Genomic DNA, 13,145 nt, shown 5'->3' with positions numbered 1-13,145 from the left:
TTTATATACAGTCATTTATCATATTTATATGCAGTCATTTATCATCTTTATATGCAGTCATTTATCTTCTTTATATACAGTCATTTATCGTCTTTATATGCAGTCATTTATCATCTTTATATGCAGTCATTTATCTTCTTTATATGCAGTCATTTATCATCTTTATATGCAGTCATCATTATCGCCTTTATATAGTCATTTATCGTCTTTATATGCAGTAATTTATCATCTTTATAGACAGTCATTTATCATCTTTATGTGCAGTCATTTATCGCCTTTATATACAGTCATTTATCGCCTTTATATGCAGTCATTTATCGCCTTTATCTGCAGTCATTTATCGTCTTTATATGCAGTCATTTATCGTTTATGCAGTCATTTATCGCCTTTATATAGTCATTTATCGTCTTTATATACAGTCATTTATCGTCTTTATATGCAGTCATTTATCGTCTTTAATACAGTCATTTATCATCTTTATATACAGTCATTTATCTTCTTTATATACAGTCATTTATCGTCTTTATATGCAGTCATTTATCATCTTTATATACAGTCATTTATCGTCTTTATATGCAGTCATTTATCATCTTTAATACAGTAATTTATCGCCTTTAATACAGTCATTTATTATATACAGTAATTTATCGCCTTTATATACAGTCATTTATCATCTTTATATACAGTCATTTAATGCTTTATATGCAGTCATTTATCATACAGTAATTTATCTTTAATACGTCATTTATGTTCTTTATATGCAGTCATTTATCGCCTTTAATACAGTCATTTATCTTTTATATGCAGTCATTTATCGTCTTTATATACAGTCATTTATCGTCTTTATATGCAGTCATTTATCGTCTTTATATACAGTCATTTATCGTTTTAATACAGTCATTTATCGTTTTATATGCAGTCATTTATCGCCTTTATATAGTCATTTATCGTCTTTATATACAGTAATTTATTGTCTTTATATGCAGTCATTTATTGTCTTTATATACAGTCATTTATCTTCTTTATATGCAGTCATTTATCGCCTTTATATACAGTCATATACAGTCATTTATCGTATGTCATTTATCGTCTTTATATAGTCATTTATCGTCTTTATATACAGTAATTTATCGTCTTTATATGCAGTCATTTATCGTCTTTATATGCAGTCATTTATCGTCTTTAATACAGTAATTTATCGTCTTTATATACAGTCATTTATCATCTTTATATGCAGTCATTTATCGCCTTTAATACAGTCATTTATCTTTATATGCAGTCATTTATCATCTTTATATACAGTCATTGATCTTCTTTATATACAGTCATTTATCGTCTTTATATGCAGTCATTTATCATCTTTATATACAGTCATTTATCGTCTTTATATGCAGTCATTTATCGCCTTTAATACAGCCATTTACAGTCTTTATATACAGTCATTTATCGCCTTTATATGCAGTCATTTATCATCTTTATATACAGTCATTTAGTCTTTATATGCAGTCATTTATCGCCTTTATACAGTCATTTATCGCCTTTAATACAGTCATTTATATCGTTTTATATACAGTCATTTATCTTCTTTATATACAGTCATTTATCGCCTTTATATACAGTCATATCGCCTTTATATGGTCATTTATCATCTTTATATACAGTCATTTATCATCTTTATATACAGTCATTTATCGTCTTTATATGCAGTCATTTATCTTTATATGCAGTCATTTATCATCTTTATATACAGTCATTTATCGCCTTTATACAGTCATTTATCGCCTTTATATGCAGTCATTTATTTAATACAGTAATTTATCGCCTTTATATACAGTCATTTATCGCCTTTATATACAGTCATTTATCGCCTTTATATACAGTCATTTATCGTTTAATACAGTCATTTATCGTCTTTATATGCAGTCATTTATCGCCTTTATATACAGTCATTTATCGTCATTATATACAGTCATTTATCGTCTTTATATGCAGTCATTTATCATCTTTATATACAGTCATTTATCGCCTTTTATATGCAGTCATTTATCATCTTTATATGCAGTCATTTATCGTCTTTATATGCAGTCATTTATCATCTTTATATGCAGTCATTTATCATCTTTTATATGCAGTCATTTATCGCCTTTATATACAGTCATTTATCGTCCTAATACAGTCATTTATCGTCTTTATATACAGTCATTTATCATCTAATACAGTCATTTATCGTCTTTATATACAGTAATTTATCGTCTTTATATGCAGTCATTTATCATCTTTATATACAGTCATTTATCGTCTTTATATACAGTCATTTATCGTCTTTATATGCAGTCATTTATCATCTTTATATACAGTCATTTATCGTCTTTATATACAGTCTATGGTCATTCGCAGGAGGTTGTGTGTACTATGACTCATCAACAACATATTCACCGCTCTGTTTGCAGTGAGGATGAAGCTGCAGCAATGTATAAAGCGGCCCGTCACCTCAACATGACTGGCTCTGGTTACGTGTGGATGGTTGGAGAGAGAGAGATGAACGGTAAAGCTCTGAGTGAAGCTCCAGACGGTAAGTCAACCTCTGCTTCCTCCTCCTCGTCACTCTTCTGCTCCTCTTCATGCTATGTCTCCTGTGAAAGCTTCTCTCTGCTTCTCAGCTCTGCTTCCATCCAAATCTCAGTCTAATTCTGAGTCGAGTCTAACATCAGAAAGATAAAGGCTGGCATTTCCATGAGTGATAGGCTTCATCAGGCAGCTCTGATGTTACACTGGACATCAAACCTGGAAAAACAAGCTGCAGACAAAAATACACCAAAGTCTCCAGGAGCTTTGTTATAAATTCTTTGTTTCTATATTTGCACTCCAATCAGTTTAATCTAATTTCAACATGGATGTCAAGCTGCTGGCATTTAAAATTAGTTTCATGCTGACATTGTTTTGAATTAATACTTTCTCTCTGCACAAGACAAAAAGAATATAGTAACATACAAGAAACTACACAAAGATATATATAAAAAAGAGTTGTTCCATAGAAATGTTATTTTAAAATTCAGATGTCATCAATATTGTTGAAAGTATAGTGGTATCAGAGGTCAAGAGCAAGGTCAAATTTATTTATATAGCACATTTAAAAACAATGCTACAGGGGTTTAAAAAGTTAAAGGAAGAAATGAAAAACAATAAGTAAACAAAATAAAATTAGTAAAAAAACACAGCAATGGAAACAGCACATAGAAACATAGAGAAGAAACAAGATAAAAGCTGACCTGGTATTCAAAGGCAAAGCAAATTTGTTTGTTTTTAGAAGATACTTAAAACTTTCAGAGGGTGAGTATATTATGGGATGGTTGAGGTTGTCCTGCCTGGGATATTTAGGAAATTGCCTTTTATGATTTGAGTACTGTAGAGTTGTCGACCACTATGTGGTTGCCATAAATAAAGGAAACAATAAGTTCAGGTTTTTAATTAGATTGAAGTCAGAGTTTTGGGTAAATTAGACTCGGAGCAAAATTAGACATTTTATTTGCCTTAAACTTGTCGTTAAAATGTTAAAATTATTAGTGGCATTTGATGGTGTGTTGCCCTCTGTGGCTTTTATGCAGGGGAGTCTATTATGACACAAAACAACACCGGCTCGAGGACCTTGACCTTACTTGCTGTTGCAGTGCTTTTAGGATAGCGTCCTAACAGAAACCAGTGGACAAGAATGTTTTTATTGTCAGCATAAGCTTTCAAATAAAAGGATGGAAACTGTGCTGCCGTGTGCCTCGCTGTCTCTTGCTGCCTCTGTCTCTTTCTGTCTCTGTCTCTCTGGTGGTGCTGTAGGTTTCTGATGAAGGAAGCTTATCCTCATCACAGTCAGTTTAGTTTCTCAGCATCCTGGTGTGTTTCTCTCTGGTTTCTTCTCGTTGCTGGTTGAACGTTTAAACATACAGTCAAATGCATGTTTAAAGGTTTTGAACCACTCGTTCTTTTATGGCTCATTGTAATTGTGTGGCTTTTAATGTGTCTAACATCTTTTTATTTGTTTCATTTTCTATAGTGTGTGTCGTCTGCCCGCCCGTCTGCCCGTTCTCACAGTAGCCAATAACATGTGCTGCTACACAGGGAAGGGTGGGGGTGGGTGGGTTTGTGCAATTGAGCTTTATGCAGGTTTGATGAGGTGGGGTTGGTTGTGTTTGTGTGGTTATTGGGGTGGTGTGTGTGAGGCAGGGCGTGGGGGGTGGTTGTTAAACAGCTGACCTATGTCTGAACAAATACCGGTAAGATGCCGCCCCTGCTTTCTGGTGCCTGCTTGATGCTTTGCCCTCACTATTAGTACACTGGTCAATTCCAGTGCAATATGGAGTGCAGAGGTGGAGTTTATTTAGACTGCCGATTACACAGTCAGCCAGATGCACGTGGTGAAAGAAAAACACTCTTTGACCAAATGTGTGTGGACATCCCTCTACTTTAGATCGAGGTCTGTTTAAATTCTCCTAGTGATGTTTTAGGCATGGGGTGTTGTTTATTCACTATCACATGATCCAAAGTACAAAGGTACATTAAAAACATTTGATATAAATATTGACATGACATAACTTGGTTAGGAAATTAAATGTTGATGTTTACTGATCTGTATGTTAGAAGTGTTTTTCCATTTTGTATCACTTTTCTGTTTTAACATGACAATATTTCTGCACACAAACAACTTCATCAAGGAAGTATTTACTTTTCCTCTCATGTGCTCACTGAAATATTTGGGTGTCCACATATTTTTGGTCAAATTGTGTTATATACAACCTCATATCAGTCTATTGCTGTTCCTCCGTTATTAGTTTTATTGATTATATATGAAATTCTAATTCTCCACTGCTGATTATTTTCAATCAAAGTCGATCCCCAATCACATGGATGGATGACTTGATCAAGATAAAATTCTCTACAGTGAAGTGACTTTTGGAAATGAGTAGGTACTAGATTTTATATTTCCAGAAGACAACCCAGTCTGTCTCTCTGGCTGCTGGGTAATTAGCTCCCTCCTCTGTCGTACATTTTCATTTAAGAAGACGTTCTCACCAGACTAGCTGCTGCACTCGAAGAAATAATCTATCATTTTCTTGCACATCTTATTCCACTATTTTTCAGATGTGTCAAAAATGATCCATCCTTATCTTAAAAGTGTCAGGCTACACTCTGAGAATAATGTTGAGCTGTGTCTCTGTTGGAAAAGGTTTCTTTTTAGGGAAACTGTTTCATGAAAAGCCTTTTATAGTGACATTAGGATAGTCCTATCATTTTGATTTGTAGGATGACTTCAAATGGTGACTAAAATGAATAGAATTAAGTTTGATTTAAAAGCCATCAGTCAATGATGAATCATATAAACAATATTCTTTTTTTATGCGAACACAACAAATGCATTAATTGTATGTAAGTGTTTAGCAGGAATGAGCTATTTACTCCACCACCTTAGCAGAAAACACATAGAGAATAATGTAGTTACATCCACACACACAAATACACCTCCCTCTCTCGCTTGACCTCTCACTTAATCCATGCATACACACACACACACACACACACACTTAGCTATGCCACTCCCTCTCTTGCTTGACCTCTCACTTAATCCATGCACACACACACACACACACACACTATGTTAGACATACTATATCTACTATCCTTCAGCATTATAATTAAGGCTGTGTCCGACACAAGTCCCTGAAAAGAAACCAATGAAACTTTACTGAGCTGTTTTTGGATTTTGATGTTGTTTTTCTTCACCAGAAACGTTGTCACATGATGAAGAAAATGTTACTACATTTGGTGCTAAACTCAACTTCAGCATTGTTAGCATTCGTCAGTGGAAGTAATAGCCCCAGTGTTACACCTTAATGTTCATGGTTCATCCATCCATACATCCATTGTATACCACTTTATCCTCCACATGAGGATCGGGGGGGACGAGGGTTCCAAGAAAGAAATTATAGCTCGGTGTTCTTAGTAGTTAAGTGGACAGTGAGAAGTGTGATGATTTCTATTTTATTTTGCAAACAAATGTTATGTATCTATATCTGTAAACATATCTGTACTGCCTCTATTTGTTATCGGTAATAGTTTTAGTTTTTTAATGGGAAATGCTAACATTGTTAGCCAGCTATTTCCTGTACTTACAAAAGTAAATGTTGGCTGTCTGTACACTTATTAAAACAGTTCAAGCTAGATAAAGGGAAATGTTCATTTCAATTACATTTTAAGGATGGGCTGTGGTTAGTTTAGGTGGAAAGTATTGTGTTTGGTAGTTACAGAAGGATATGTTGGCTATATGCACTGGTTTCAGTGGGAAATGCTGAGAGTGCTAGTCTGCTGTTATTGATCAAGGACACATGTAGAGATTTTCATCGCTGTGTGACAATTTTCTGCTGAAGGAAAATACATCACACTGATAGTTCATAACGTCTCAGAGGTTTTTTCCTTCCAGAGACAAACGACTGTGCTTCTCAGAGTGAACTTCCCAGCATGCACTTCGATATTGCTTAACACTGACCTGACGCCTGAAGCCCAGAATGTGTGTGTGTTTGAATTACACTGAAGCACTCTTGATTACATGAGTAAAATTAAAGTGTGGTTGAGATGTTTTAATTAATGTGTGTATAAATGAGAGCTTTTTTTAATCTGCTTAAACTCCCTCCCTGTGTGTGTGTGTGCGTGTGTGTGTGCAGGCCTGCTCGGCCTCCAGCTGATTAACGGTAAGAACGAGTCGGCTCACATTGCGGATGCTGTAGCGGTGGTGGCTCAGTCTCTGCAGGAGCTGTTTGAGAAGGAGAACATCACAGAGCCTCCACGGGGCTGTGTGGGAAATACCAATATCTGGAGGACTGGACCGCTCTTTAAACGGTTAGTACCAATATTTAGGTCAGAGGTCAACCTGGAGTTGGTAGTGATAATTCTTTTTTCAGTGAAAGAGAAATCAGATCTTGAATCCTTGTAACAAAGTTTTTTTTATTTATTTTTTTTACGATTTTATTTTTTTAAGATTTTGGTCTTTATTCAGTAGAGACAGGACTGAGTGAAGTACCCGGATTGTCACATCCTGACATAGGTTGTTTAATGTTCAGATAATCACAGTGTTCATTTCTCTACTGTGTACAATGTTTTTATATGTTATTCATCTTCATGACCCTTTGTCACATGTTATGTACAGAGACAGCTTCACTGTGACATGCAACAAAGCATAATCTGTGGTGTTTTTGGAAACATAAAGCTTTTTACCAACTGAAAAAATAGAATAGAATAGAGTTTATTTGCCATTTGCACAGGTACATAACCGTACTTGTACATTAGAATTCTTGTGTGTTTCTGAGTCACAAAATTACTAAAATACAAACAAGTAAAATATAAAACACAATAATAAGATATAAACACAATATACAATCAATAAATACACATAATACATATATGCAAACAGTTTTCTGAGAAGGTATTGCAGTGTAGCCTAAATCATTATTCACATTAGTGTATAGGTACATTGATGAGTGCTCATAATTAATGTATCATGTACCAGATACACGAGCACGAGAACGTATTTTCTGCAGGGAGGGGCTGCCCTACATACGTGCCTGTGTTTAGCAGCATTTATGTACAAGCATGTTAAAAGCAACTGATAGATACTATGTCGGCCTATCAGATACATGACACATATGTATCTGGAACTGCAACCTGGCTGCTCACTTCAGCGTTACCTGTTGTAGATGCTGCAGTGGCTGGTTCAGCTGCAACAATGACAGTGTTGTTGTTGTTCTCTTCTGAATCACCAACCAGTTTAAATTTCTTTTAGATGTTGCATAAAAAGAATTCTGACATTCTTTTCTTCATTGTTGCTTGCCTGCACGTGCACTGGCGCTGTGTGTCCTTGACCTCTTCCATGTAGGTTACTTTACTAAATGATGTGTCCTAATGAAATGTGTTAGTAATTACATGAATACATTCTAACTCATTACGTGCACAAATATAAACTTTAGGTTATTAACATAACACTGGTTCTCTGAGTAATAGTGAGTGAGATGTCTCACTATGGGATGCACACCCCTGCTGCAGCCCTCAGAAACATCAATCTCATAACGCCAATCCTGATTAGCTGGTGAACGTGTCCGTCTGCATCAGGTAGTCCCACATACCATAAATACCGTATCCAGACGGCAACACGTCATTCAAGATAAGCACCTCTTCTCACTCGCCCATGCAAGAAGAATTGTCTGATGAGACATTTCACTCATATTACGCCGAAAAACTGGGTTTATGTTAATAACCTAAAGTTCTCTTTCATAATGGGATATGGTAGCTCCCGTATTGCCAGACAAGCTTATCAAGCGTCCACCAACCCACAGGGAAAAGTACTCTGCTCCTATGAGGAAACTAAGCGGAAACGTCCAGCATATAGAAATGAACAAAAGTGAGAGGCGAGGACCAACTCGCCGCAGCACATGTCCTGAACAGAAACTCCCCTGAATAAGGCCTAGAATGCGGCCAAGCACCTAGTCCAGTCCCATATGAGGATTTGTCAATCAGGTCCTGCAGGAATGACAAAATCACTCCCACCGGACACTGAAAAGGAACATGGCCATTTGTGTGACACCAACTCTCAAACACTCTCCACTTACAGTCGAGACCTTGTGGAGGAGGCTCGAGCACTTTGTATCACACGAGGCGAGAGTCCCACAGCTGACAGATTGAGCCACTCTGAGGAAGAGGCTCTCGGGGAGAGGAGGCGACTGCAGCTCCACAGGATCAGTTTGCGTGCCAGCATATGCAACCAATGGGGACAACATGCTCTTTTCCACGTTTATCACAAAGCCCAGCACGAGCAGGTGTTGCATGAGAATACGCGTGCGCCCTGGCCTCGTGCTCCGATTGTGCCAAAAGCAGCCAATCGTCCAGATATGCGGCCAAGTGGATGCCATGTCGCCTCAGCGGGGCTATCGTTGCCTCCGTGCACTGCACAAACACCCTTGGGCTTAAAGACAAGCCGAAAGGAAGTAAGTGCTACTCCTAACAGATCCCCTGGAAAGCGGATCTCAGATGCATGTGTCAGCATCCTGAACTTACATATGGCGAATTCCGCTCCCCCCTCGTTTGGGAACAAGAAAATACCTGGAGTAAAAACCACTGTGACACCGTGCGGGAGAGATGATACAAATTGCTGCTTTGTTTAACAGTGAGAGGATTTCCTCCCCCCCCGAGATCATGCGTAACACCCAGGGTGAAGCCGCGAGCGCAGCCCATCTCTTGTGTCTGAGGGAGAGAGTGGACACACACTGCAGCCCCTGAGGGAGGCTGGAGCGAAGACGGGGAGAAGTTGCTTCGTCGCACTCTTGGCCAAGGGCAATTTCTTCCCGAGCGGGATCTGGTGGTCTCAGCTATGACAGCGGGCCAGGGGATAGCCAGCCGAGCAGCAGTGCGTTTACACACGTCGAGCATGTCTGAGCTGGGGAGGGGAGAAGCTAGCGTGAAGCTCGGGTCAGAGTGATGAATATGTCGTCCTCATCCTCTGATATGAGGAGTTCCAAGGGGACATCGTCATCGTCCCCACAGTCCAAGTCTAGGAAGTCTTCCTCCAGTGGGGGAACCGTGGCCAGGTCGAGCTGGGAGCCCCAGCTGACACTAGCCCCCAGTGCCGCCACCACGGGGACCTCCTTCTCCTCTTCGGCTGTCAGAAGGGAGATGGGGGTCACGGGCAGACAGGCTAGCTTGGCCTCCTGCAAAGTCTTTTTGCAGTGAACGCCACACAGGATTGGGCGTGTTGCAGCCCCAGGCAGCTTGAGCAGACCTGGTGTGGATCCTTACTTGAGATCTTGTTCCTGCAGCGACAGGGTCGTGCTCCAGAGTCTCCGTACCCTCTGGTGTGAGGGGTTTTAGCCTCCATTCCATGCGAGCTGGTGTGCAGGCAGGGAGTTGAGGCTGGCGTGCTAATACTTGGTGCTCGAAGTGCTGTGGTGGGACGCCGAGCTAGGCAGTTAGCTGGTGTGCTAGTAGTGAAAAGCGGAGAAATTAGCTGGTGTGCTAACACTCGGTGCCCGGAGTGCTGTGGTGGAGTGGGATAGCTCAGTGGTTAAGACTGGTACCCTGTGTGCAAAAGACATCATGGTCGCAAGTTCAACTCCACCCCTGGCAGGTTGTACTCAGTTCCCTTGTAAGTCGCTTTGGATAAAAGCGTCTACTATGTGACATGTAATGTAATGTAATGCATCAAAACCGATTTTTCAGTAAGTCACTGAAAAAGCCAATAAATACTGCAAAAAACAGCTGATCCAGAGTTGGTCATAAATACTGTTGAGAAAAAGTGTGAGTGTATCCAGTTTGAATTGTACAACCCTACAAGTGGAGCCATTTCTTCTGTCTGCAGCTGAAGATAAAAGCTCACACTGGAGACGCCTCACTGATTTGATGTGGCTTCAGCTTGAAATATGACTGACACAACTGGGCTAGTAAAGCCCCTCCAATGTTCAGTATCGCACTAAGTCTCTGCTCTAACACAGGAGCAGCTGTGTCATGTGACTTGATACCTCAAGGCAGATACCGTTTCCTCACACCACAGCAGCACCATTGTCATGTGACTTATCATATATCCTCATCTATAAATTCAACCACCTTTTCATTTAACTGCAAGTCAGCACTGTTCTGCTCTCTGATTGGCTCCTAAGGGTGCTGATGTCATCAAAGTACCCCGACGGTCTGACCGGGCGGATCGAGTTTAACGACGATGGGGACCGACGTTTTGCTACCTACAGCATCCTGAACTACCAACAAAAACCAGGTCGCCTCGTCCAGGTTGGAGTATTCAACGGATCACAGGTAGAGTGCTCAGGGTTACACTTGGTTATACACCTGGGTTTAAACCAGGTTACACACCTGATTATAAACCTGGTGATACATGATTACAGACCTGGTTATAAACTTGGTTATAAACCTGATTATAAACCAGGTTATATCTGGTTATAGAGCTGGTTGCACCTGGTTTTATGTTTGGTTAAATCTGGTTACGCATGGTTTTAAACCTTGTAATTAACACCTCTACCCAAAGAGACAAAGCCGCCAGAGTCTGTGTTTTGCATTTTGAAGCAAAAGCCCACAACACAAGCATAGAGCTTACTATCTTAGACTATGACCCAAACGTTGTACACACTAAATAAATAATATTTTAAAACATATCTATGGGAACCTGATTATCTGAAAGAGACCTCGACAGGCTTGTTTACAGTGTCGTCCTTTCTGGTATGCAAAGGCAACTGTATAGTTACCTGGCATGATTAGTAATGGCAGGGGTAGTTGAAGGAGTCCTCTGTTGTTATGATTTGCAGTCTCACTGTCTCACTAAAGAGCAATGGCAGAGAAGTTTATGTGTGTGTGTGTGTGGGTTTTAATCTTGTGTCTTTTTAAACATAGATGTGCAGATGCAGTATTGATGCTGTCATTTAGTCATCTTGTCACAGTGAGGGTGTGTGTCTGTGTGTGTGTGTGTGCTTCAGGTTGTGATGAACCCTCAAAGGAAGATCATCTGGCCTGGAGGAGAGACAGAGAAACCAGTTGGATACCAGATGTCGACTAAACTGAAGGTTACTGCAACTACGACCAATACTGCTGCTACTACTCATACCACTAATGTTACTACTACTACTACTGCCACTGCTGCTTCACCTCTATTTTTTACAGACTGTGTAATATGTTTGTCTGTTTTGTGTTCAGATTGTGACGATCCATCAGGAACCATTTGTTTACGTAAAGCCAACAAGGAATGATGGGACATGTAAGGAGGAGTACACGGTTAATGGAGTCTTAATCAAGAAGGTGATCTGTACCGGACCCAATGGTACCATACCAGGTACACTGACATATACATGGCCTAATATCATAGTCTGAGTCTCTTCTGCCACAAAACTATTAATAAATAAAGAGTCTAGAAAAACACACATCACTGATTTATCTTATTAATTTGTACTTGTGTGTATGTAGGTCAGCCCATCGTTCCTCAGTGTTGCTATGGTTTCTGCATTGACCTGCTCATCAAGCTGGCGATGAGCATGAACTTCACCTATGAGGTTCACCTGGTGGCTGATGGGAAATTTGGCACGCAGGAGCGAGTAAGTATTTCCAGTATTGTCTTAGCCTCTCAGGTAAAGTACTTTGTGTGTGTGTGACGTCTCAGACTACTCCATTTTTGTTTTCAATCAACTTCAACTTCCCACCACAGTATCAGTGTTTTAAGCCCCTAAAATGTAGAAGTGGCCTAACACCAGTGGCCTAATTATTAGGAAATACTGAAACTGAGAAACCTAATTTCCAGGTGTGTTAGTATCGTTGCAGTTCCCTTTTAATATGAGGTGTTACTCAATTCCTAGTGTGGATCCTCACGAGTGTGTCTTCATCATTCAGATGTTCTAAAAATGCGTCACAGCACCATGACATGGGCTGTACCATGTCAGTCACACACATCGCCGGCTCCTTCGAATGTGGTGATTCATGTTCCAAATTATTTACATTAAAGAACCTAAACATAAAGAAGTCAGAAGAATAAGAAACTTTTTTACAGCAACACAACAACAGGCTTGGTGGAGCCTGGAGACTTATATACCAAACACAAAATAATATACTGTATATTTTAATTAGATATCATTTTGAAGCCTTCTTTTCATTTAATACTTAAAACGTGCCATTTTATTTCAAACCATTCTTCATATTATTTAAACAGGGTTTAGTTCTGAAGAATCTGCATCTGTGAATTAAGAATTTGCAAGAAGAAGAAACTTAACAAGGTTTATTTCACCTGATCAAACCTGCGTTTGTCCTACTACCTCATGTCGGAAATGATCTGCTCTGAATATTTAAAAACAATTATAGAGTTGACTGCATTGTTTTAATAGTTGACTTGCATATATGACAACTATTGTTGTAAAAATAGTGTTTTATTCTGTTAATCTGTTGTCCATGGTTGTTTCTCAGCCTGAGATACATCACATGCCGGCATCTGCGTAGATAAATCTCCATTTGCTCCAGCATTACATCAAATATAATAAATATTAATAAAACTGATACAAGACAAAATACTACTATTTGTTCTACGACTACATTGAAAAATGACATATATTTGAGATATATTTATTTTA

At 39.0% G+C, this 13,145-nt stretch overlaps 1 protein-coding gene across 4 annotated transcripts in view; it reads left to right on the top strand.

Moving 5' to 3' along the window:
• The window catches only part of grin1b (glutamate receptor, ionotropic, N-methyl D-aspartate 1b), a 46,580-nt gene that overhangs the window by 19,109 nt on the left and 14,326 nt on the right, over window positions 1-13,145 (top strand). For all 4 annotated transcript variants that reach the window (XM_044025755.1, XM_044025756.1, XM_044025754.1 and 1 more), the window contains 6 exons: window positions 2,451-2,572; window positions 6,708-6,882; window positions 10,686-10,836; window positions 11,511-11,597; window positions 11,728-11,863; window positions 11,995-12,122. In XM_044025755.1, coding sequence (XP_043881690.1) covers window positions 2,451-2,572; window positions 6,708-6,882; window positions 10,686-10,836; window positions 11,511-11,597; window positions 11,728-11,863; window positions 11,995-12,122 — 799 coding nt within the window. The remainder of the gene's footprint in view (window positions 1-2,450; window positions 2,573-6,707; window positions 6,883-10,685; window positions 10,837-11,510; window positions 11,598-11,727; window positions 11,864-11,994; window positions 12,123-13,145) is intronic.

The sequence above is a fragment of the Solea senegalensis genome, linkage group LG5, assembly GCF_019176455.1.
Source record: "Solea senegalensis isolate Sse05_10M linkage group LG5, IFAPA_SoseM_1, whole genome shotgun sequence".
NCBI classification, from domain to species: Eukaryota; Metazoa; Chordata; class Actinopteri; order Pleuronectiformes; family Soleidae; genus Solea; species Solea senegalensis.
This window is presented reverse-complemented; position numbering and strand designations above follow the sequence as displayed.